General features: G+C 37.8%; 1 protein-coding gene across 5 annotated transcripts in view; it reads right to left on the reverse strand.

Annotated features, from left to right (window-relative positions):
- NRAP (nebulin related anchoring protein) overlaps nt 1-23646 on the reverse strand; it is a 57248-nt gene that overhangs the window by 13831 nt on the left and 19771 nt on the right. For all 5 annotated transcript variants that reach the window (XM_065842881.2, XM_071812161.1, XM_065842883.2 and 2 more), the window contains 19 exons: nt 23400-23516; nt 21527-21631; nt 20479-20586; nt 19678-19782; nt 17266-17364; nt 16636-16740; nt 14972-15079; nt 14111-14212; nt 13408-13605; nt 13081-13185; nt 10741-10839; nt 8687-8791; nt 8118-8225; nt 7247-7558; nt 6088-6192; nt 3839-3937; nt 1903-2007; nt 1404-1511; nt 503-616 (listed from right to left, as the gene is read on the reverse strand). In XM_065842881.2, coding sequence (XP_065698953.1) covers nt 503-616; nt 1404-1511; nt 1903-2007; nt 3839-3937; nt 6088-6192; nt 7247-7558; nt 8118-8225; nt 8687-8791; nt 10741-10839; nt 13081-13185; nt 13408-13605; nt 14111-14212; nt 14972-15079; nt 16636-16740; nt 17266-17364; nt 19678-19782; nt 20479-20586; nt 21527-21631; nt 23400-23516 — 2307 coding nt within the window. The remainder of the gene's footprint in view (nt 1-502; nt 617-1403; nt 1512-1902; nt 2008-3838; nt 3938-6087; nt 6193-7246; nt 7559-8117; nt 8226-8686; nt 8792-10740; nt 10840-13080; nt 13186-13407; nt 13606-14110; nt 14213-14971; nt 15080-16635; nt 16741-17265; nt 17365-19677; nt 19783-20478; nt 20587-21526; nt 21632-23399; nt 23517-23646) is intronic.

Below are 23646 nucleotides of genomic sequence, written 5' to 3' on the forward strand. Positions count from 1 at the left end.
AATATGCTGAATAGCTACAATAGCTTACAAACAATGAACAAATGGCGTGATTCCCAAGACCAAGCGGGAACCATTCCACAACAAAAACATCCATAAACTCATTCATCCTTTAGTCTTTCAGGAATACAGTAAATTGAAAATAATCGCTGAACAACTTTGTACCTCTATCAAATTTAATTTAGTTCTGTACAAAGACCACTACTAATTCTCAATTTGACCTGCCTTTGAGTGATACTTTTACAGACTAAGATGTTCTATGCTAGGCAACAGTGGCTGCAGCAGGGGATTGTGCAAGAATGCACAGTCTTCTTTTATTGCCAAATAATTGTTACTGTAAATATTGTAAAAAAATGGTTGACCAGTTAGATCATGATTATATCGAAACATCTGGAAAGTGGGAGAGAAAGCCCTGAATTCTAAACAGTAGGCTAGTTCACAGCTAAGTGCACCTTTCATAAGAAACTACTCACTGTTAGCAAACCATCTTCTTGCTTGTACTTACATCGCTCTGTAGCGAAGCTGCATGGACTGAATGAGCAATATGAATATCACCATCCAGGCCACACGAGCCAACCATCTGTCCTTTCATTTTCTGAAATGCCTCCTTATACTTGTGCTAAAAAGGAATAACAATAGAAATGTGAATAGAAGTGAAGTATTGGTCAGATTGTTAAAACTTCAATAAAAGGAGTTTCATGTTACTGAAAGAGAACTACGGACAATAAATTCTGGCTATGCTCAGTATGCTAATAAATCTGAATGGACATTTAGTGGATGCTAGGAAGACCTCACCTGTGCAAATGTTTTATAATTTTATCCTATTTAGAGGAAAATAGAGGGAAAAAAAGCATCAATGAACACTTACAAATAGCTTTGGTTAGTTACCCACTGTTACACAGATGGTGGAAGACAAGAACTTGGTGCAGGCACTCAGAATCAACCTCTAAGGAGCTTCTTTACCTCAGCTCTCTAGCAAAGTCAGAACGACTAGTCTCCTACATTTGAAATTAATCTGTATATCTTTACAGCCTGTAAAGGACACCCAAGACAAACCCTGAAGGGTAGAGCTTCCTAAATAAGCTCCCTCTTCCAAAACTTAGGCAGCTAACAGTGGGTGACAGCCCCTGAACAGTCTCTGTGATCACCCAGTCACTACAGCAGGGAAGTTGGTCAGCTTTGCTAATGGTTGTTTGTTTTCACAAACCTTCCTTTGCTTAGTTACCAATAACACATTATTGTGTCTGCACCTCCAAAAGTACAACTAAGTAGATAGAGGTCAGATGTTTCCCAGAGGTAGAGTTAGCTGGACATGCTGTTTCCATCAAGAGTCACTCAGCAGAGCAGAAACAGTCTGGAGTGACTGACATATCCTACTGGATAATGTCAGCAATAAGTTGACATACATCACTTATGATTTCACCCGAAGCCTTTGCAGCCTGGAAGGGAATGGCATCTAGTTTCAGTTGATAGCCACCATCTTTCATCTTTCCCCAGGACTCCTTATAGCGAATCTAGGAAATACGGAAGAGGAATGAAGCAAAGTTGCTGTTCAGAGGGTTGACACTGCAGCCTTTTTGCTATCCTAGCAATGTTACCACAGTTGCATTCTATTCTAAGATAAAGGGCTAACATAAATGAAACTATCATCACGCTACAGGAAAAATCACATTACAAATGTCCATTATAAAAATGTGTTTGTTTGTTCATTCTTAATCTTTCTAAGTTAGGAGAAGCTTAATAAGAAGTTTGTTTTCTCATATTACTTCAGAAATATTTAGACCATAGAATGTTTATATACTTTGGAAAGGAGAGAAATTTACTATGATTCCCCGTGTAGGACAAACAGCAAAGAACAACCAACATTTTAACTTTCCTTTAAAATATTAAAGGTCAGATTCATACCTCGCTGATATTCATAGCATTTAATTTGGCCTGAAGGATTTCAGGAAGATCTGTTGTTGGTGTATACTGGTGCTTTACACTCTCACCGTGCTCCCTGTACAACCTCTGCCAAAAGAGACAAATTTCAGAAGCAAGTACTCACTACACATTCAATCACTAGCTCAGACAAAAGCATTAACAAACACGTTTTATGGAAAGCAAAGACTACAGAAAAGTGACAGAAGCATTAATAAAGACAAGCAATTGCATCAGTCAAAAAGTATTAAAAAAGCTTTGGGAGTCTGATGCACCTATCAATTAGAGTACACTCAAGAGGAACTCCTTGAAGTTTTGAATGTGTAAGTCAACGTACACAAAAATTCAGATATTTGAATATTGATTTGATAAGACTTCCAACATATGCGAATAGGGAAAGGGAGAATAAACAGCATTTATTAAGGATGTGCAGCCTTGAGTGGCCCAACAGCACTTTGAAATTCCACAGAAATCTGGGGAGCTGAAGTTCCCAAACACATCTTTCTAAAGTTGTTCATTTTTAGCAGACAAATATGATGACAATTATCTGTGCAATTACTCCAAATTTATTTCCAGAGCTAGTTGCAAAGGGGTGCTCAACAGTCAATGGCAAGAGATTAAAAAAACCTCAGAAGGTGACTGATCCCATTTTAAACAGGTGTCTACGTGGGTTACTCATCTCAGTTCTTGGAGGAAGAACATAGGGTTGGCCCAGGACTAGCTGACATTTGGGTGTCTGCAGACACATAAAAGGAGTCCTACACAGTTAACTGGAACTTCCCCTACAATGGCCATGCAGAGTTCACCTCTTCCACATTCTCTTTCTTTCCTAGTTTATTCTAGTTTCTTCTTACACCATCATTTTCTGATGAGTATGGATTGTCACAGTTTTTCTTGGCCTTAGATGTGACCCACGTCTTGGCCTTCTTACTTGCCTTTCCCAGGTTTATATTTCTGTGTGAGGGTTTGAGACCCTCCAGATGTGAACGAACCTCTCCATTTCACCCTGCAGCCACTTTCTTTAGCAAGTAGGTCCACTTGTACTGCAGCTCCATAAAAGAAAAATTAATGAGAGCTCCATGAGTGAAGAAGTAGAGCAGCAGACTGACTTTGACTGTGGCTCAGCAGAACAAAATGACTTATATTTATCCTGCCTGAGATGTCAGCCTTTTGGATCTTATTAATTAAACCAAAGACATAGACACTATAAGTATTACAATAGCATGTGTTTTACACAGTGTCTTTCATCTTCTTCTTCACTTTAAAAATATCTATTTTCACCATAAAACACCCTCTCATGTTTGAAACTTGTCTTTTTTGAGTGACTTTTGCTTATTATTCACTTCTGTATTATCCCAGTTAAGTCTACAATATTTTTAAATCGCTCTTCTATTAAAAATAAACATGTTTAAACACCAAACAGCCTCAATTCTTCCCTTTAAGGTTTCCCCTCCTGGATTTCTCTCTCAGCAGGATGACAGCTTGAAATAAGTTATTTTTTCTTCCTTGTCACGCTGCCTTATATTTTGTTTCCAAAGAATATGCAGAAAGTGAAATTTGAAAGATCCTTTTGAAAAGGAGAAAGAACCCCAAATGTGCTCTTCCTCAATGAACCTCAAAAGGCCAAATGTCTCTAGAGGTCAAAGGTCAGTCTTACTCCTAAATTTTACTTCTGGAAAAAAAAATCAGGCAGAAGGCTCTTTTTGCATGAAACTCCCGTTCACTTCAGTGGGATCCCTATGACTTCTCATTCCAAGTTAGAAACATGTTCTTTGTGAGATGCACCACACCAGAACACAAAGTTTCATGGTTCCCAAGGATAATCTCAGAGCAAGAAAGAGAGAGAAAGCCAGTGCTTCAATCAGGTCGTTCAAAGAGGATACCACTCTTATAATCATAATGTATATACATTATAACTTACATCCACAGCCTGGTTATAACTAATTCTAGCCTGGATCATCTCAGGAGTGTCTTTAATACTGGTAAACTTCAAAGCATATGGATGCTGACGGTACTTCTTCTGTTGAGCAGAAAAAGATCAAAGCTGTGAATTTTGTGCTGCTCTTTCATGCTATTTGAAAGAGAAAAATCATAGGTTGCTGGAGATTAGAGTGAATTTGTGAACATAATTATTATTCCTCTTTCCTCATCTTTATGTCCTAGGTACTTTCAGATTAATATTTGTTTCAATTTAACAATAACCTTTTGCTGATTAATATTAAAGTATTTCTCCCTAAACATAAGGGAAACATTTCAAAATCAGATTCTGCCCACATAAATACTCCAGAACTCAGGATTTAAAAAGTCTTTTCTTTCAGATTACTTCAAGTACAGTATGCAAGAGTATATTTTTATTTATACTTCTTTAAGCAAGAAATTATATAAAATTCCAGTGTGTTAATAATGGCAACCATTTAAGTTATTGTTTCAGGGTTTAGGTTTCCTCGTAACACCTATAGCAAATCTGTGCAGTCATTAATACTGTGCCTAATTGTTATGGTATATTTTCTAGATAATTATATTAATTCTGCTTGCTTGAAAGGACCCATAGTAGCTTCTGAGAGTTCTTGTTACAGACACACAATTAAAATGAAGGCTGTTTGATGGCAAAATGATATTTTTTCCAGATGGCCAGGTCACTAAAAGCTTCTCCTGCTGCATGAGTTGTCCTATACCCATCAATACTCTTATCTCTTCTCCAGATAGTGCACACTAAATTTTCCCGGTGCCTGTGATCAACTCTCAAGTCAATAAGCATGTTCATGGCTCTTCTGGAAATTGTTTCTATCTCAGCGTTCGAGTCTAAAAGGCATGTCATTCTCCTTTAAATTGAGCTGTGATACACAGGAGTTTATTTGAGGCAACATCCTGATTCTTTGGGGACTCAAAACACCAGCGTAAAACACAGCGACTCTTTCAGGGTATTACAAGCTTATGAGAAATGTTTTGGTTGCAGAAAGATATCCCTTAAAAATGAGCAAACTCACTAAGATTAACTAGGGACAAAACTGGTTTATGCTTTGTCCTGATCAGCTGAAGAGAAAAATCAGTCTCAATCAGAACATCTCTACATAAAATTCCTAGAAATTATATTCTGGCAATTGCTTTTTAACAATATTACAAGGGCTAGAGACTGTGTATATGCAAGAAGGGAAGAGGCTCATAGCCACCTAAATTTACTTAGTACTCACAAAACAGTTGAGATGAGCAACCTAGCAAGGCAAATTTCTACTTGGCAGTTGTCAAAATGGTATACCCATACAGATTCTCAGTTTCTACTCCAGCCAGCATTGCTGTACCAGCTTTTATGAAGTTGTCTTACTTTACACTAGCTGAGGATCTAGTTATGGTGCCTAAAAAAAGAAAATCTTTCTTCATTGTAGATGATTACATGTGAAAAAATAGTATTAGCAATCAGGCAGATGTGAAAGGATGACTATTTTTCTGAGACACTACACCAGTGGTTAATGCTGTTATTCTCATTGAGTGAATTAACAGACTATTCCTGCATCACCAGTGGTTATCCAAAAAAATCACAGGCTTCAGTCTCTAGCTGCAGCAGATTTGGCCAGTAAGACTCCTTCTGAAATAATAGAAACAGAATACTATGGAACTTTTAACCATTTCCACCACAGCCTCACGGAACTGGCACAAAGGATTCTAGAGCTCACCTTTACCTGCAAGTGATATTGGTTTTAGAGAGAAATAAAGATGAAAACTACTTGGGGGCCTATAGATCGCTACAAACAGAGGTATCTTCATGAATTTCTATAGCTAAGGTGACTCTATATGAAAAAGGAGCAAGAAGGAACCTGTATCTATGACAAAAGAAGGTTTTGGGTCCAACGACTGCATCTTTTCATCATCTCTCCTGTTTTGCTTCATTAAAAAGGTAGGCTAGTGGGCAGCAATTGAGCACTGTTTGATTGCCATTATTATTCATAATATCATTTGTCACTTACTTTGTTTTTGCAAAGGCTATATGGACTCCTACTGGTGTGTGTTTGGTATCTGGTTTCTCTCTAATTACTAGTCCTATCCCCGGTTTTGAGGGCTTTCATGTAGCATGCCTTTTTCTTTCCCCTTTGAGTGGAAATTATTTTAATTTTATACAGACATTTTGCACACATTATGCAGCAAATTCTGTTACATGCTGTCATGAAATCTCACCTCACTAATGAGTTCTCCTGCCTTCTTAGCCTGCTCCACATTTAATGACCCAGTGGCTATCCATCCAACTCCTTTCATCCAGTTCAAATCTGCTCTGTATCGGTTCTGACAAAGAAAAAAAGTGCCATTGTTGGTGTTCATATACTTAAAATGCCATTAAAGGATTCAGACATCTCACGAACAACAACCAAGTCAAATTAGTGTCTGCTTTTGTTTTATTCACTATTGCACAGTTGCAAGGAAAGCAAAAAAATTACAGAATGAAGTAGAAATATTAGGACTCTCTAGCACTTGTGCAATATGCCTGGCATGGCAATTTTTAAAATTGGTCTACACCTTACTGTGGTTCATAATTTTTACTCTAATGTAGCAAAACTTCAGTTTTATTGTACATAGTGCACTTTTTAAAAGGTCATTAATGATTTGCAACAATAAGAAAATGATACTTAGCATTTCCCAACCCCTATCCTGTTATTATAATGGAGAGAAAGCATTTTGTTTTGTTTTTTCCATGTGTCTTTAAGGAAGAAGAGTACAGTACTGAGCACTTTCCTCACAAAATCTCTCCTACCGATAGTCTACTCAATTCCAGAAGCTTATACAAGCACTACAGCTGGGGTTCCCAAAGAAGCCAGAAGGGTTTTAGCACCTATAGCTCAACAAGACCTGTACATGTATCTATCTTAGTCTTCTTGAAAAGTTCTGACTTAAAACCTCAGAATGGAAGGTCTGACTTACAGTAACCATTTACAGTATCGGTTCATCTGATGGTTACAGCTGAGCATGTGGTATCTATATCAAATTTTGTTAGCAATTTTATTACCATAAATTATGTAACCTCCCTGCACATTAGGTATATATTTAATAAATGTACATGATATAGTAATCCTAGTGTTTTATTAGCATTTGAAGTAGGCTTTGAAGAAGCCATACTCATAAACAGGATTATAACATTCCTCAAAAACACTGCACACCCTAAATACGTCTCTTGAGCAAATAAGTGGTTAATATTTATTGTTTTAATATTAACTGCTTAATAGTTGAAAAATTAGGCGCATATGTCATGGCATTAAAAGCATCAACACCTGAAGAAACTCAGCCCTAAGTGTCTGAGGGGTTGGATTAAAGGGTATTGAAATACATTAAACTCTGGACTTACGTCACTTTGCAATCCATAGGCCCACTTGGCCCACGCCACTTTCCTGTCAGTAGGCAGAGCTGTGTAGTGATGGAGAACTGTCTTGTATCCTCTATCTGTTGCCAAATTCTGAGCCTTTTTGGCATGGACAAGGTTAACCATATCCATGGGGATATGGAACTGATTCTTTGTGTCCTCAAATCCCTTCCTGTACTCCAGATCACTCTGCAACTTTGACATTTGAAGGGAATGAGCCATCTGCGAATCTTCCTGCACAGCCTTTACTCCAATCAGCTTACCCTTCATCTTCTCATAACTTTCCTTATATTTAATCTATGAAGAAAAAGATAGACCATGAGTAAATCATCTAAGCTGCCAAACTGACAGATCTGCTGGTAGCAAAGCAACGGCCTGTCAGTGCTGTGACACGTTTGGTCCTTCATACAAGCAAGTAAAGAGGTTCCTTTCCAAAAGAGAACTGGAATGCTTTAGAAATTAGTAAGTGTTTTTGAAGAATAGACCCTTTCTCAATAATAACATGTTCACAAAAAGCTATAAGAAATCTTTTCGACACTGAAGTCAGAAGGTTCTTTCAGGTATGAAATTACGATTTTTCAGAGGAGATTTCTACTTCGAGTTCCAACACTTGTCTTTGAGTCAAAATGACAACAGGAAAACATAGTCAGCATGTGGGGAAAAACTCTGAATTGCTCAGAGCAAACCTTCTGACTAATTATGGAATACCAGTCATCCAGAAGACTTCTCCTTTGCTGCTTAGCACACATCGAGTGAGGCTGGCTGAGGGCACTGAGACATATATGACACATCCCCAACACTGGTAGCAACCTGGGCTATCCTAAGAATAAAGAAAGCTGATTAAATCCATACTCACATCACTTGCCAGATCCCTCTTTGCCTTAGCTGTCAAGAATGACAAAGCATCCAGACGAAGCACAAATCCTTTCTCCTTCTGCTTCTCCCAGCTACTCTTGTACAGTTTCTAAAAAGATGACAATAACACAGTCTCTTGGTTACAATCAATATATTTTATAGTCACAGTGAAAGCTCTCAAGTAACATCAGATTGGTGAACACTGCCCGCCCACCAACCATATGTCTAAGGATCATCAGATCTTGGTGTCTTCACTTACGTACTGTAACTGTGGATACTGTAAACCCATTATCTCTCTGGTTCCAATGAAAAGGTCAATATGCCACTCATCCAGAATCACGTGGCATATACACAGCTTCAAACTCCAAAAGTGACTAGCCTTCAGAACAGCAGATATGACTAGTATTTAATTGAGAGCAAGTCATTAAATTTAGATGTAAATTTTTAGATCTAAGACATTTGGACCTTCTCAGAGAAGCAACATAACATTTACCTACAGAACAAACATTTCAACAGGAGCTGTAACTCTCCACAAGAGTGAGGGAACCCAACCTCTGTTTCACACAGTACCTCACTCATACTGGCAGCATTTGCTTTGGCCAGCAGGAAGACAGGTTCATCTTTGCTGATGGTGTACTGGTGAAGAAACTGCTCTTTTCCTGACCTGTACATGACCTGCCCACAGAAAGCAAAGCATGGTTAACCAGCAGTAGTACATGTTAAATGTCGAAGGAATACTGATTAAAACACCCCAAATATTCAAGGATTTGTTAGGGTTAATTTATTTGGTGAGGTGGTCTTTAGCATCACGACTTTTCTTGCCAGATTTGATTTAAACGCTGGCCCACAGAGTCAGGTCAACCAATTTATTCATGGTTAAATTTCAGGGAAGCAGTGAAACAACATACATATCAGGATACTTTAATTCTCTTTCCTAAAGTTAGCTACTTAGCTGGCTATAGAGCAGACATTCATTCATATTCACTATGAAATGTATGCAGGAATATATTTCATCTGATATTAAACTGCAGCTACTTTTTAGGTGGAATGTAAGTCTCTAATAGGACACAGAAACAGTGAATTGTAGGCATGAAATGAAAAAAGCTAAGCAATTGAATCTGCAGAGAAAATTTGTGACCTAAATGTAAGTGCTGACATAATACACCAGTGAGGACTAACATTCCAACTTTAAATGAAAATATCAAGGACTTTTAATGATCCAAGTAGCAAACATCTCCACTTGATATCCTGGGGCAACATCAACAGAGAAATGAACTGCTCTGTTCCAATCCTAACCATTCTGTGATTCTGTGAGAAGCCCATAAAGCTGTTGGAGGAGCTCTTAAAAAGCTATGGAAAGATGTCCCATTTCACAAAGTGTTGCTTTTCTTACATCTCACAGAAAAAGAAAGAAAAAAAGAAGTCCCTACTATAAAGCTCTAAATCCATAGTTACTACTCTGACTTTAACACACATACAGAAAGGCAGCATTGTCCAGTACATAGGAGACCAGCGTTCTCCTCTGATTCAATCTGGTGTCATCTGTGAGACAGACAGCACTCATCTAAGTAAGTGTCAGGATTTTATTGGCACAGAGGAGCAAAAAAAGGAATCATGGTAGCTGCCTGGAAAAGACCAATGAAGAAGCAACAATGAGTCATTCACATAACAACTGAGAAGATGATAGTATCTTCAGTTCAAGTCACAACATATTGAAAGTAATTTAAAAAAACTTGGCAAGTCACTCCTGTTCCAAAATTAATTGGTCAGTAATTTTAACAACAGCTTCCCCTTCTTTTGGAAACTTAGAAGTGAGCTGCTGCCAGCTAGGTTCTGACAAGGAGTTCTGAAATACCATCTGCCAGGGTTGCCCAGTCCCAAGCAACAACAGGGAGCATTCTGAAGGCACCCAGTATGGGAAAATATGCCTATCTTATCATTTTGTTAAAAGTACCTTGACAGGAACAGCTGAAGAATGTATGGTCTAACAAGGCTCATATAGCTTTAAGTAGTCTGATAGGGCCCTCAGTGGAGAGGAACACAGAACCTGGGATGGATGGAGATTATATATACATATATGTGTATATACACACACATATATTTCTCTGTGCTAATGTCTACCTTGCTTTGAAGCACTGCCTGAGGATCAGCTGGGAATACTGTCTTTTCCCTCCAGCTTGCTTCCTCACTTTTACTACCTCATGGATAACCAGTTTTCATGTAGATGACAGTTATGTCTCAGGAATACTCAGGCAGCCTCTCATGCAGCTTTTCAGCCATGCTTGAATCCAGCCTGCATCACCCACAAGTTTGCTGCCAGGAGTGTCTTGTAGGGCATCCCCATCTCCTTCTGGCTTTTGACATCATTTGTGAGAAGTCTCACTTGCTTATTTCCATTTGTATTGTGGTTTGCTTTTTTGTTGTTGTTCTAGTTCAGAGAATTCAATGGAAGAATTCATCAAATAAACAAATAAAAACTCTCAGAAATAAATCTCAATAAATTTCATATATCGAAACATTTCATGACTGGGTCCTCTTCCACCACCTCCCACTGCACAAATCTCAGGAATGACCACATTATGACTGAACTATTTGCAAAGAGACAAATTCAGTCAAAGACTCACATCACTTTGCAGTTCCTGGCTTTTCTTGGCATGTTTGATCTGAGAACTGTCAGCCACACTGGTGAACTTCAGAGCATCAGCCTTCTGTCTGTACTTTTTCTAGTTCAAATTAAAGCAGGTTACACAAATGTTACTACAATATTTACCTTCTCCAAAAATGTAGTGCTTTCAAAAACTGCATAACTGATACAGCCAGAATCCCAAGACAATTTCAGCACATGTGCTGGGAGGACTCCAGCGGCAAGGAGATTAGTGCCAGAGTTTGCCAAATGCATTGCTGCTGACATGGCAGGCAGAAACACTCTTTGGTGTCCAATGTACCATTAATAGCTACATACCATACAAAGGCCAGGCTGCACATCAACTGATGAGTATCTTCACAAACTATGTATGACTTAAGTCAGGGCCCAAGAGGGCTCATGAGCTACACAGTCAGTATTACTATCTCATATTCCTACATGAGACTTCTCAAGCATATGCCCATGTTGTTCAAATCACTGAATGTGCGTTATTGTGATATTTTTAAATTATCAAGATATTTCTAACTTATCAATTAAATTATAACAAGCAACTTCAGTGTCCTGAAAGCAACTTTAACTGAAAATATTCCCCACCATCTCCCAGTTCTTTTCAAAGTAGAGCTCAGCACAGACACTGCAGTCAAGCCTTCCTGGGAGCAAGAACTAGGAGAGCCCTCTGCAAGGCTCAGGTCTTGGATGTGGGAAGAAATATTGTGCTCCATTCATCCTCTGGTACTAGTACTTATATAAAATCTGTTTTATCAGACAAATTTGCATAAAGACTAAGATTTCTAGTTTAGTAAACAAGACTTCCCTTACTTTTAGTCCATCTTACTTTCTACTTTACATCTGAAGCACATCAAAGTGAATGGGAAACTTCCATTGACTTAATCAGGCTTTGGATCTGGCCTCTTTTGAACAAATGTCATTGCCTGAGCCTTTTGCATCTTCCCTTGGAGAGCAAACTAAGCATCTCTTTCTATCTTTGAGACAGTACAAGGAAATCCAGCACCCTATTTCAAGACCACAGTACGACACAGGAGACCAGGCAGACACTTCTTAGATACTTTAGTGGAATTCATATTCTAACAGTTCACCTGTGAAGTGGGGCATTCCATCTAGAAAACGTATAAATGAATTTTATCACCTGGCATTTCAGGAGATAAATCCTTCTGTTTGAACTGATGGGTGAACAGATCAGTTAATGCTGTGGGTCTGCTCAGGGAACACAAAACAGAAGTTGAAAAAGCACACAGCACTTCAAAGAGGTGCTCACTGCTTTATTTTAGGAACCAGAAGGGAGGGAGACAGATTAAAAACAGCATGTTTTGTCACATTGCATGGAACACCATGTAGTGACATTCTGCAAAGAAATGACAAAATGCCAGGCTCTGTATGGCAATAGAGATCTCTAAAATAATATCCACCAGTCTCCAGTTTAAGTGACTGTCAGCCATCTCTTGGCCTTAACACAGCACTGGAATGAAAAGGCAGATCATTATGGATTAAATATTTGTGGAAGTGATTATTACTACTGCAGACCACAGCAGCAGATGTCAGTCTATCCCTAGCAAGACACTGGATCTGAGAGCAGCTGCTTTTGTTTTGTTTCTAAGATGTACATTTTCCCCTTGCAGGAGTACTGAGAGCATGTCAGAGACCCAAGGTATCAGAGAGTGTGATCTCCAGTAACTAACTGGCTTCTGTTCCTTCCTCCAACACTAAGTAGAATTTTATCTTTCTTGTCAAACTTCCCCTAATTTATTCTTCTACCTGTCCTGTAGTTTTCCTAGCACTAGTGAGACAACTCAGTCATAGCTAAGCAGCTGAGGAAGTGTTCCATAGGGGTAATGGTAGCACGAAACCATCAATTAATTTAGTAAAAGCAATAAAGAGCAGCGCAAACACTTTACCGAAGGCCTAGGAAACTTCCAAACATGGCTAACAAATATCTAATTTTTCAGCACTGTTCATTAAAACTCTATGCACTTTGTGTAGCATGTACCATAGGAATTTCTGATTCTTTTCAGTGCTACTCAGCAAAATAGGTAGGTGAATGAAAAGAGTTGGAAGCACAGTTATGGAGACTTCTGCTTCACAAACTTGACAGAAATCAATAATCATATAATGGAAAAACATATTTTTAACCTCTAACCCAGGATCTCCTAAACTGTATAATACCTAAACAATGTCCATCAGTTTTTCCATTTCTCAGATTTTCTGTATTAGGAATTCCTTACCTATTTCACATAATTTAATGGAATAAGAGTTCATAAAGCTCTGAATACACAACAGACAGTAGTGTAAGCACTTTGCTTACCTCACTGACTAAATCTCCTGCCTTTTTGGCTTGTTGTATATTAAGACTTCCTTCTGTGATACAGCCAGCTCCTTTCATCCACATCAGATCTGCCCTATATCGAAGCTGTAGAGGAAAATTATATTTATTGGCATGAGGCACACATGTACAACATTTGCATGCGAAGATGTGCACCCTTTCTAGTTTCAACCCATTCTGAAGACATTTTAAAAAGTCATAGTGCAAATCAAACAGCGTCTAGATGAAATGAGTAATAATGTCAAACTGAAAAAGTCTATAAACATTTATACTGCTTGTAACACGTAAGCTGGGTGTATATCATCTTACATCACTCTGGAGACCATAAGCCTTCTTTGCCCATTTGGTCTTCATATCTTCTGGAACCACTGTGTATTCGTGGAGCCTTTTTCTATAATCCAGGTCACTAGCAAGTGCCTGGGCCTTCTTCGCATGTCTCAAGTTTACCATGTCCATAGGCAGATGGAAATGGGTCTTACTCTCCTCAAAATCTTTTTTGTAGGCAATCTAGAAATAGAAGGAATTAAAATTAATTGTCTGTATCAGTGTATTGCAGAGCCAAAGCTATCTTAAACCTCCACTCTTGTTTGGGTCCTTACGCAGATTAGGCAAAAAACACGTGGCAATCAGGTCCTACGAGGGATACACAAAACAGATGGCAGGATGAATTTTGCAGACTCTAGAGATATCTTCTCTATTACAGTACATCTTACTTTTAAACATACTTTTATCTGTTTTAAAGTTTTATGTAGAAGTGTTTATACTGGGGTTTTAACAGGATGCTCTTTTCCTGCCCCAAAATAAGGTCATCATCAACCCAAAATTCCCTATGAGAACAAAAATACTGTACAATCATTGCAGACTAACAGACTGAGGAAGGAAACCACTTTTTGTTAAATGCTTCAAAGAATTTCTTATAATGAAAGAAGTAACAGTGGTAGATCGCATATACTTGCTAAAAGATTAATAATTTTGAAAAATACCTTTTGAGTAAGAGAAATAAATAATTTACCTCACTACTCATCTTAGCCACCTGCAGAGAGTGCAAAAGTCTTGAATCTTTGGTTCCAATTGCTTTTCCTTTTGTTTTTTCATATTCTTCTCTATATTTAATCTGTGGGAAAAAAACACTTTAGGTTAAAGAACATTTTCAATTACCCAAAAGATAAGCAATATGTTTTTTACTGGCAATTTGAATGGTCAAAATTTACCAGCGCTTAGTCTGATTCTCACTTTGCCACTTCAGATTTCCCAGATTTTCCCAGAAATTCCCAAAGGGGCAAGGCTGGTTTAATTTATGTTGTCTCTAACCTCATTCTTTAAGGCCCACTCCTCTGAGGTGGATATGCTTACAAAGTCTTTAGATTAGCTAAATTATCTTCTTCTTAAATCAAAATATAAGAAAATCAATCATGTAAAAACAAGCAAGGATTTTTGAACCACCATTATTGTTGAACACTAAATAGCTGTAGGAAAAGTTTATTCCTTTTCTGCCTCTCCACAGGTTAAGAATCATGACAGAAGTTGTTCAGAAAGAGTTTGTTTGGAAAAATTTTATACATATGTGTTTATGATAACAACATTTTTGAAGCTATAAACAATTCAAAACACTAAATTTTACTACGGGAGCATTGAGCCATTGTCACTTTGCAGATTTTGCTTCCTTCTGTACACATGCATTAAAAAAATTAATTTTCAGAGTGAAATTTCATAGCAGAGTCTAAGAAAGCTTCCAACTGCTCATCAGCCATTCAGAAAGATGAACAGCCAAATGCAGGACTTCAAAATCCACATGAAGTGAGCTAAGCTTTATTTCCCTGTGCTTTAGCAATTTACATTAATAATAACTCCTAGGTAATTAAATATAACATACATCACTGGCAAGATCCCTTGAAGCTTTGGCAGCAAGTAAAGGCAGAGAATCAAGTTTCATTTCAAAGCCCCGGCCCTTACTCTTCTCCCAGCCTTCTTTGTACTTAATCTGAGAAAGCAAAGACAGCAACATGTCACTGACACATAAACACACAAGATCTTCAAATTCACATGAAAATTACTTAAGAGCAAAGTGGAACCTTCTTACGTCAGAGTTCATTATCATTTTGAGCTAATTAACTGGCCAGGATTGAGTCAAAAATTTTATTATCGGAGTTTACAGGCACTTTAAATCCCAGCACATGCACTAGTAGTTCTCTAATTTTAAACAGGTGTGGGCAAAGGAAGGTTTTTCAAAAGTGCCTGTGGTTATGTCTCCATAAGCAAATACTGTAGATTAATAGGAGCTGATCTATAGGGCGGAACAGCTGGTGCTCAGAATCAGACATCACTCATTTCAGGTTTTGTCTTCCTCCCCACCAAACTAGAGCTCGTCAGGTCCCATGCACTGATTATCTATTTGTAGCTGCAGTTCTTTGTGAGCGCTGCTGGAGAGCACCTTTCAGTTGGGCTGCATTCAAAAGGAATCCAGCTCTTGTGCTCTGAGAACACCCCAGAATGTGAAGCAACCCTCTGATCAGATTTGCTTCAAAAGCACACTCATGAGCCACACTATATCACAAACGTAGATGAAACATGTGAGAATCACATGCTTATCTTCTGAAAATTAATGGACGTTAAAGTGCTAGTTGTTTAAGCTTTTTTTCAAGGTTCCACGTGAAATTCTGGTGGGGCAGGATCGTGTATGTCTTCACGCATACTATGCATGCACCTAATAAAGTATTCAGGAAGCCCTGTTTTCTAGATTTGGCTTTCCATATGGTTATAGTTTACTAATATCCAATGATGAGCATGCATCCCAACACATTACAGCCACACAGAGCATTGCTCCACAACCCTTCACCAATGCAACTCAAAAAAAACTTAGCAGAAGAACACAAGGCATAAATACGCCAGGAAAAAATTTTGAGTAACATCAACTCAAACCCATGAAAAATTATGAAACCGGCTCAAAAATAATAGCGACATCAGTAATAAGTCTGGAGGTTTTTTCTGGTTTTGCGTTTATGTTTCCTGTTGGCCTTTTTCCCTTCAAAACTATCTACAACAATGGAGGCCTGAAAAATACTTTAAAAATTGAATAGGAGTTAAACTTTTCCTGCAAGTGCTTGACTTTAACACACAGGTCTCTAAATAAATCACTATGTTTTGTCACGAATTATGAATGGCAGCAACAGCAGGCTTGATCCAAGTTCACAGAAGTCACTGTGTTTCTTTCCATTGACTTCAGTGGGCTTTGAGTTATTAAAACTGTGCAAACGCTGGTTCTTCATACAAACGCCATGTCAGAAGCAGTTATTTTTGTGGACGCTGATTTACTAAACAATTCAAATAATCTGAAACAGTTTTGCAAAGAAGATGTCTACCAGTTTCACCATACTTGAGGTCGTATCCCTTTCTATTCTAGTTACCACACCTCACGCTGTTTACTGGAGACTGATGGTAAATGCTAAATGCTTCCAGAAACACTGTCATCATCTTTACATTAATTTCTGTCTATTAATGGCAGCATGAATACGAATGTTTCCACATTGCTTGGCTTACCTCACTGTACAGCTCAGCATTGGCTTTTGCCTTGACTAACTGAGGTACGTCCTGCGGTAGAGTGTAATTCGTTTTTGTCTTCTCGTACTGGGCTCTGTAGTTCAGCTGCCAGATGTTGAAAAAGTCAACAACAAACTCAGTTATTTTTAACTCACTAAAAATATGACCATTACACTTACTGACTGCTGTTGAACTTCAGGTTATTAGTGCCATGTGTTATAGATACATTCTTAGTTATGTTTGACACAAATATGAGAGCAATAAGCCAATTATAATTTTTACCTTGATACTAGGAAGTAGAATAATTATTATACAACTAGAATAGTTATTGCTTGCCTAAAAGTAGAAAATACCCTATTAAAAAAGCATGCATTAATAAATACACAGAAAATAAATTCCTAAAAAAACCCACACTAATACAACTCTTAAAAATGGAAGAAAATATTAAACCTACTGGTATGCTTGCCACATTTTTGGAAGTGATTTAATTCAATTTGTATTATTGTTTTGGTTGTAAATTTGCTAATGAACTATCAACAATAAAAACGATTAAGTTACAAACGCTATAAAATAAAATTATCTTATTATTCTAATAAACAAACAATGTTGGCTAATAACGACAAAACTTACATCACTGAGCTGCTGTGCATTTATTTTGGCTTGAGCAATTTGTGGAGTGCTGGCAACAGAGCTGTACTTCAGCTTGTCTATGCTCTGCCTGTAGTTTACCTAATTCAATAGAAATTTTTTTTAAATTTAGTAAAGGAAGAAATGTTCAGACTGGAAAATGAGATTGAGTAGACAAGGTTTTGTTAGCTAATACCCTGGATAAATCATTATTTAAACCATAATAAATTGAGGTGAGGAAAAACACCAGGATTTCTTGGATGAGATCTGAGTTAATGCTCTGGAACTCCCCCAGTCTGAGGTCACAGTTTTCATTCCCCTTTGAAAATGAAATTCACCCCTTCCCCTCAAAAGCACAAATACTTAGAAAGATGCAGTTTCAGCTTGTCCCCAAAGCATTCCTATCAAACTGATATCCTTAACCATGCCTCAGACTATTTTTATGTTTATCAGACTATCTCTATAAAGGAACATTGTCTATTAAGAGGTCTGCCCACCATAACGCTGTGCAGAGAAAATTAACTCACACTTTGTCTTTACCATGTGATAATTAACCACAGTATTTCCCTGTGTGGTAAGAGTTTTGTGTGGATTATGATAGAAGAAGAATTTATGGTACAAAAAAGTCATATTAAAGTCAGCAACGTATAGGATTGGAGCCCACTAAATTCCTAACACATTAACACAGCAGCAGGAATAATAAGGTATGAAATAAATTTCTTAAATCCCAAAATTATGCAAGATAAAAAATCATGGAGAAGCTTTCTTTCAGACCTGTTGCTGCTAAAGGACTCAGTGCTACACTGCAGGACACAATTACTCTTCTCTGTAGGCCTTAAATAATATTCACTGTAGTTAATCACCAGTTCACAAACATTGCAGATCACATTGCTTAAAACTAGTTTCTTAAGGCCACTTTTTTCTAGGAAAGTAGAGGATATTTCTACAGACTTTGAGTTACTGGAACTATTTTAATATGAACATTCTTATCTCAGGTATCCACATGTAAACTTAGTTTTTTCTGCCATAATGACAAAAACTAGGAGAAAAAAAAAAAGGCCTGAATTATCCTGCAGTTCCAAAGTGATCAAGTACTTAAAACAGTTTACTTCTTTACAGAGATAGAATTTTACTTCCACAGAAAGGGATCATTTCTTTTGGACTGAAAATATGTATTTTCATATTTTCATAAGCTACTTGTGATTGCTTAGAGTGTGAGAGAGTTGCATTCTTACAGAGTTCCAAGCAAGCATGTTGGTTATCAGTGAGCAGATGAGCCCTGTTTCACACTAGTAGATGATGATTATGATTAGGGCAACTGAGTCTCTGTAGCCCATCGATTGACATGCTCCAAACCCAGATGGTGACTATGAATTTTAGAGCCATAGGTAGTGCTGAAATGTTTAGAGTGGGTAAAACTAATTTGTACATTTTGGACATGAAGTCATGCTTACTTTGTACTCTTTAGGAATACAACTCTCTCACTAAGCAATCAAACAGTGAACTTTATTTTTTTTAAGCATTTTCAAAAACAAAGCTGAAACTGCTGCTCAAGAGGCAATAGTGTATCTTACAGTTGAAGTATATCAAGTACTTCTGCAAAAACACCAGGGTTCTCAATTCTACCTCTTCATGCTACCATCTTTTCCTTGGAAAAGGTATTTAGACCCTGATAAAGACAGGTTATATACATCTTGGATAGTCAGAAATGCCCTGTGGAGGTGCTACTGTATTCCTGTTGATTTTATAATGCCTGGTGCCTGTGCTCCTAACTAAGGCACATATTAAGTTCCCAGTGGTAGATGAGATCAATCAAGCCTTCAATCCTTGTAGGAGGTAATAGTATGGTATCCTCTACAGCCTGATGTCTTTCATTTCTCTGTAGAGCACCTATAACCACAGCAGTACACAAATTTCTTCACGTTATTGCAGCAGCAACTCAGCCCCAAGCACAGAGGGCACCTTACTGACATGTACCACAGGTATAAAGAAGGTTATGTGACCAATTAATTTCCCAACAAATGTGAACACCTATTATAGCATCTTCAGAGAATTCACAAAGAATGAGAAGCCTGTTTAAGTCTCCCTGTCCTTTCAGTGCTTGATGATGCTGTTGAAGCTGCGCAGGATGGTGGGATGTTTTACAAGACAGAGTAGAGATGGGGCAGAACTTGCTCATTTCATATCATTGTACAATCTGTGCTGAACTGAAGTCAATGACAGGAGGTGGCAGCACTTTGTATTCCTCTGAGCCCTCTTGACCCCCTGCACTTTTTTGTTTTAACTTTGTTCTCACTGCCTGTTTGCTCCCATGACTAAATCATCATTTGACACACGCAATCTATCACAGTCTGTCCTACGGAGAGATGATGAGCCATGCAAGTCATAGAAAAAAAAAATCATAAAATTATTTACATCTTTCAAAGGGACCAACTTCCTTGTTGTCTGATATGAAGGAGTTAGTGTAGCTGGGTAATTGTAGTCAACACCGTCATGTTTGTAATCAGATTTATAGGCTATCTGAAACACAAGGAGAAAAAAAAAAATCATTGTTTTTTTTTAAGCTGTCATCTGTTTGAATAATTATCAGTCAAGAGGAAAGAAGAAACAATAATATTAATATTAAATGCAGAAAACAAAGTAAGTTCAATGTCATAAGTGACAAAGAAAATGAAATTATTTGCATAGTTTAGCCACTAATTGATTCTTTTTCAGCTCCTCAATTAATCCAATGCCAACAGTGGGAGCATTAACTTAACTTCCACCTATGACACATCTCTTTTATCTTTCTGCTTAGTTCTCAAGCTTCTTACAGATTTGTAAATAATGTACTTGAAGGAATGGTATGTAACAAAATAGCTTCTTGACTAACCCAGTAAATTAAATTGGAATCCAGAAATCTTCATTAAAGACTGTTTTTTCAGCAAAGGTCTGACCCTGGGGGTGGTGGCAAACAACGTTCAGCATCCTACTGATGTCAAAGAAAACTGAAGGAGCTCAGTATGTTACCAGATCACTGAATTTGCTTATTTTAACTTCTTCCACACAGTGAGCTATAAATTGGTACAAAAGGGTTTCCAGAATTTCCCCTCAACAGACCTATCCTTCAGATCCCTGGTACAATATGATCTAAAGTTTTCTATCAACTTAATTCTGGAAAAAAACTTAAAGACAAGAAAGTAAGAAACCATACACGTGTGATTAAAAAACACTTACATTGCTTGCCAAGCTGCCAACTTTCATGGCATGTAGCATTCGCTTGTCCATGCCGACACCTACATAACGACCTTTCATCTCATTCTCGTAGGTTTCTTTGTATTTAAGCTGTAACAAACAAAAAAAAAAAAGTAAATATATTCTGAGAAAATGTATGTAGTTTTTCTATGAGTTTCTATTTTACAGCAGTGAGACAAATTATTACAGCTGTGTTCTACTTGTGTTGCACCACTACAGAAACTCATGAGTCCACAACAACCTTGGTACTTTAAGAAATAAAAACTAAAATCCTCTGTGGTTTCCTATTTAAAAAGATGTTGCTTCTGTATTCTTCAGATGACATGGATGCCACATAAAGGAGATACCGCCACATTATTTTGCTGCATATTGTTTCATCAGTAATAAATATTACAATGAAGTAGAAGGGATGCGCTATTTGTATGTTAACAAATGAACACATTATCATCTACCAAAACTGGAGTATTTTGGTGCAGCTTTCACCAAGCTCAGAGTAGGAAATTCAACAACAATATAAATTAACCACTCTACCATCTCATCTGTAAGGCAAAAGATTTACTCCTCCTGGATTTCAGAGAATGATAGTAAGCAGTACAAAGTAAAATTATACTTCAGTATCATCAGATGCAAGTAGCAGTTTATCACAACTTATTTTATTGGTTACTTTCCTGCAGTAAACATGTTCCTCTCTGACATTAACTCTAGTAAAGTATCTTCTGCCTCCTTCTCCAGCCAGGAAATGGACATACACAATGGAATAAGTAATTATTAAAATAGACAACAGTAAAAACTGACAGGTGCTTGTGTAGATTAACAGTCATTGTAAGTAACCTCTCTTCCATATATCATGGTAGCTGTTTTCATAATCCTATACAAAATGATCAGTAAGGACAGACTAGGATAGGTGCTGGACGGACATGCGGTAAAATCAGTTACATTCAAATTCCCAGCGCTTGCTTATCTGAAACACACGCAAAGATAAATTGCGATTCCAGCAGCTACCGTATCAAGCAAGGTACTGAAAACTTACATCACTGGTGAATTTTGAGATCTTGCTCACATTCTTGAATTGCGGAGTCTCACAGTAGTTCATGCTGCAGCCTCTGTTGTTTCCAAGATCCTTCTTATACTCCACCTTAGAGACAAAAATGAACAAGGGAAAGATAGAGTAAAACCTTAACCTGGCTTTGTCAAGTTTCTCCACACACTTTTTATTAGCCAGACCCACTCTTCGGAGATTTCGACACATGGCTTTCATCAGATGTCATATGACGAAAATTAATATGAAGACTACTCTAATATACTCAGTTACTACTTCATAGGCAGAAGAAACGCCATCTCATCCATTTGGACCTCAGCAAAGCGTATGAGACAGTGCCATGGGAAAAAATTATTAGCAAAACCAAGGATCTATGAAGGAATTTTAAGGTGAGTGTGGAGCAAAGGAAAGCAGAAAAAGCAATGGGTGTTCTTCAGCAGGAAGGATTAAACAGGGGGAAGTTTACCAGCAGAATTCTTCTGAGAAAGTTTAAATACAGAACTGGTTTAATATTTTCATTAAGTACCTTTGCTCGGAAGTAGAAATGTGTGGGTGATATTAAAAGGAGTAATAGAAATGGGACTAAATTCAGCAATAGAGAGGGTGATATAGCTAGGGAGCAGTCATAAAAATTTCAGCTGTTAGAGCTTATCAACTGGAAAGACTAAGAAAGAGAAAAATGTTCCTATGGAGGCTGACCACAGAAAGATGGTGAGATGCCAAAGTAACACAGTCATGAAAAAGCAAATGCCGTCCAAGGTGGGAGCAAGAGGAGACTTTTGAGCAGGCACTGGGAAGCATGTGTGCTGTTTCCCAGGTTCCAGTAAGACCTCATCAAGAACTTATGTGCTTTCACAGTCATTCCTGTTTGAGGAACATGCACTTACTGTGAGGAACACTCACAGTTAAAGACTGAGAGAGATTAAAAGAATTTCGCTTGCTTGGTCTAGGAAAACAAAGGCAGAGAGAAGAAAACTATATCTGCTTGTAAACATCTCAGAAAGGTAGTCGTACAGGGCAAAGAACTTTTTAAACTAAAGGACAATGTTGGCACAAAACACAACAGTAATAAAATGGACAGGAATAAACATAGGTTAGAAATTAGAAGAAGAGGATTATATGATACTGTGCTGAAACAGCAGGAGCCAGGAACCACTGGCCCAGGAGGCCCCTCCCAGTCCTACTTCCAGGGGTTTTTCATTATTGAAGGTTTTATACTTTGACGTCCCAAGAGTGTAAGTTTTTAAACTGCCATGGGGAAGCTCTAGAAACTTACATTTATTAATAGCTTTATAGCTGATATGACACTATAAATAAATTAATAATTCAGAATCTACTGAGAATTCCCCAGCAATCTTCCCTTGCCAAGCAGAAGAATGCATTATCCATAACTCACAGTCCTTCACGTGACGGAAGAAAACAGAAACCTGCACTAACAGAATGGTACAAATTTTGGCTCTGTTTGTGTTATTTTTTAATTATCAGTAGAACCTTCTTTGAAATACTGCAAGGTACACAGCCAAGTCATCCTCAAGCACTTATGGTTATAAGTTCACAGCACATTAAGAGCATAATTCAGGGTGGGTTTTTTAGATCTCTGTTCTTCATGTGGCCAGAATTAGAATTACTCTTCTGGAGTCAATTCCTCATGCTTTCATACAGATCATCGGAAATGCTGGATAACAGCACCCAAAGACCTGTTCCTGCACCTTTCTCTCCAGTTCCTGTGCTACACATATGATTTTTTGTTACATATGGGGCAATAAGAACAACAGCTTTTTCTATTTGTAGTCCTCACCCATCAGACACAAACGTTTGCATGAGCTGCTCTCGAACTTGTTAACAGATCGATTCAACCCCTTACCTCACTGACAAGCTTGTTAACACTTTGGGCTCGCTTAAGGACTAAGTTGTCTTCAGCCGTTAGCGAGTGAAAGTGAGCTGCACCTTTCATCTTGGAAAGATCTTTCTTGTATTTTATCTGAAAAGAAGTAGGGAAAGTTATAAAATAAGTGTCTACCTTTTCACCATTGCTATTTAGCCTGGCTTCATCAGTCAGCAGAAGACTTTTCCCATTCTTGCTTCGATAAGCAAATAGAACTTGCTAAATT

Source organism: Patagioenas fasciata, chromosome 8 (assembly GCF_037038585.1).
Source record: "Patagioenas fasciata isolate bPatFas1 chromosome 8, bPatFas1.hap1, whole genome shotgun sequence".
NCBI lineage: Eukaryota > Metazoa > Chordata > Aves > Columbiformes > Columbidae > Patagioenas > Patagioenas fasciata.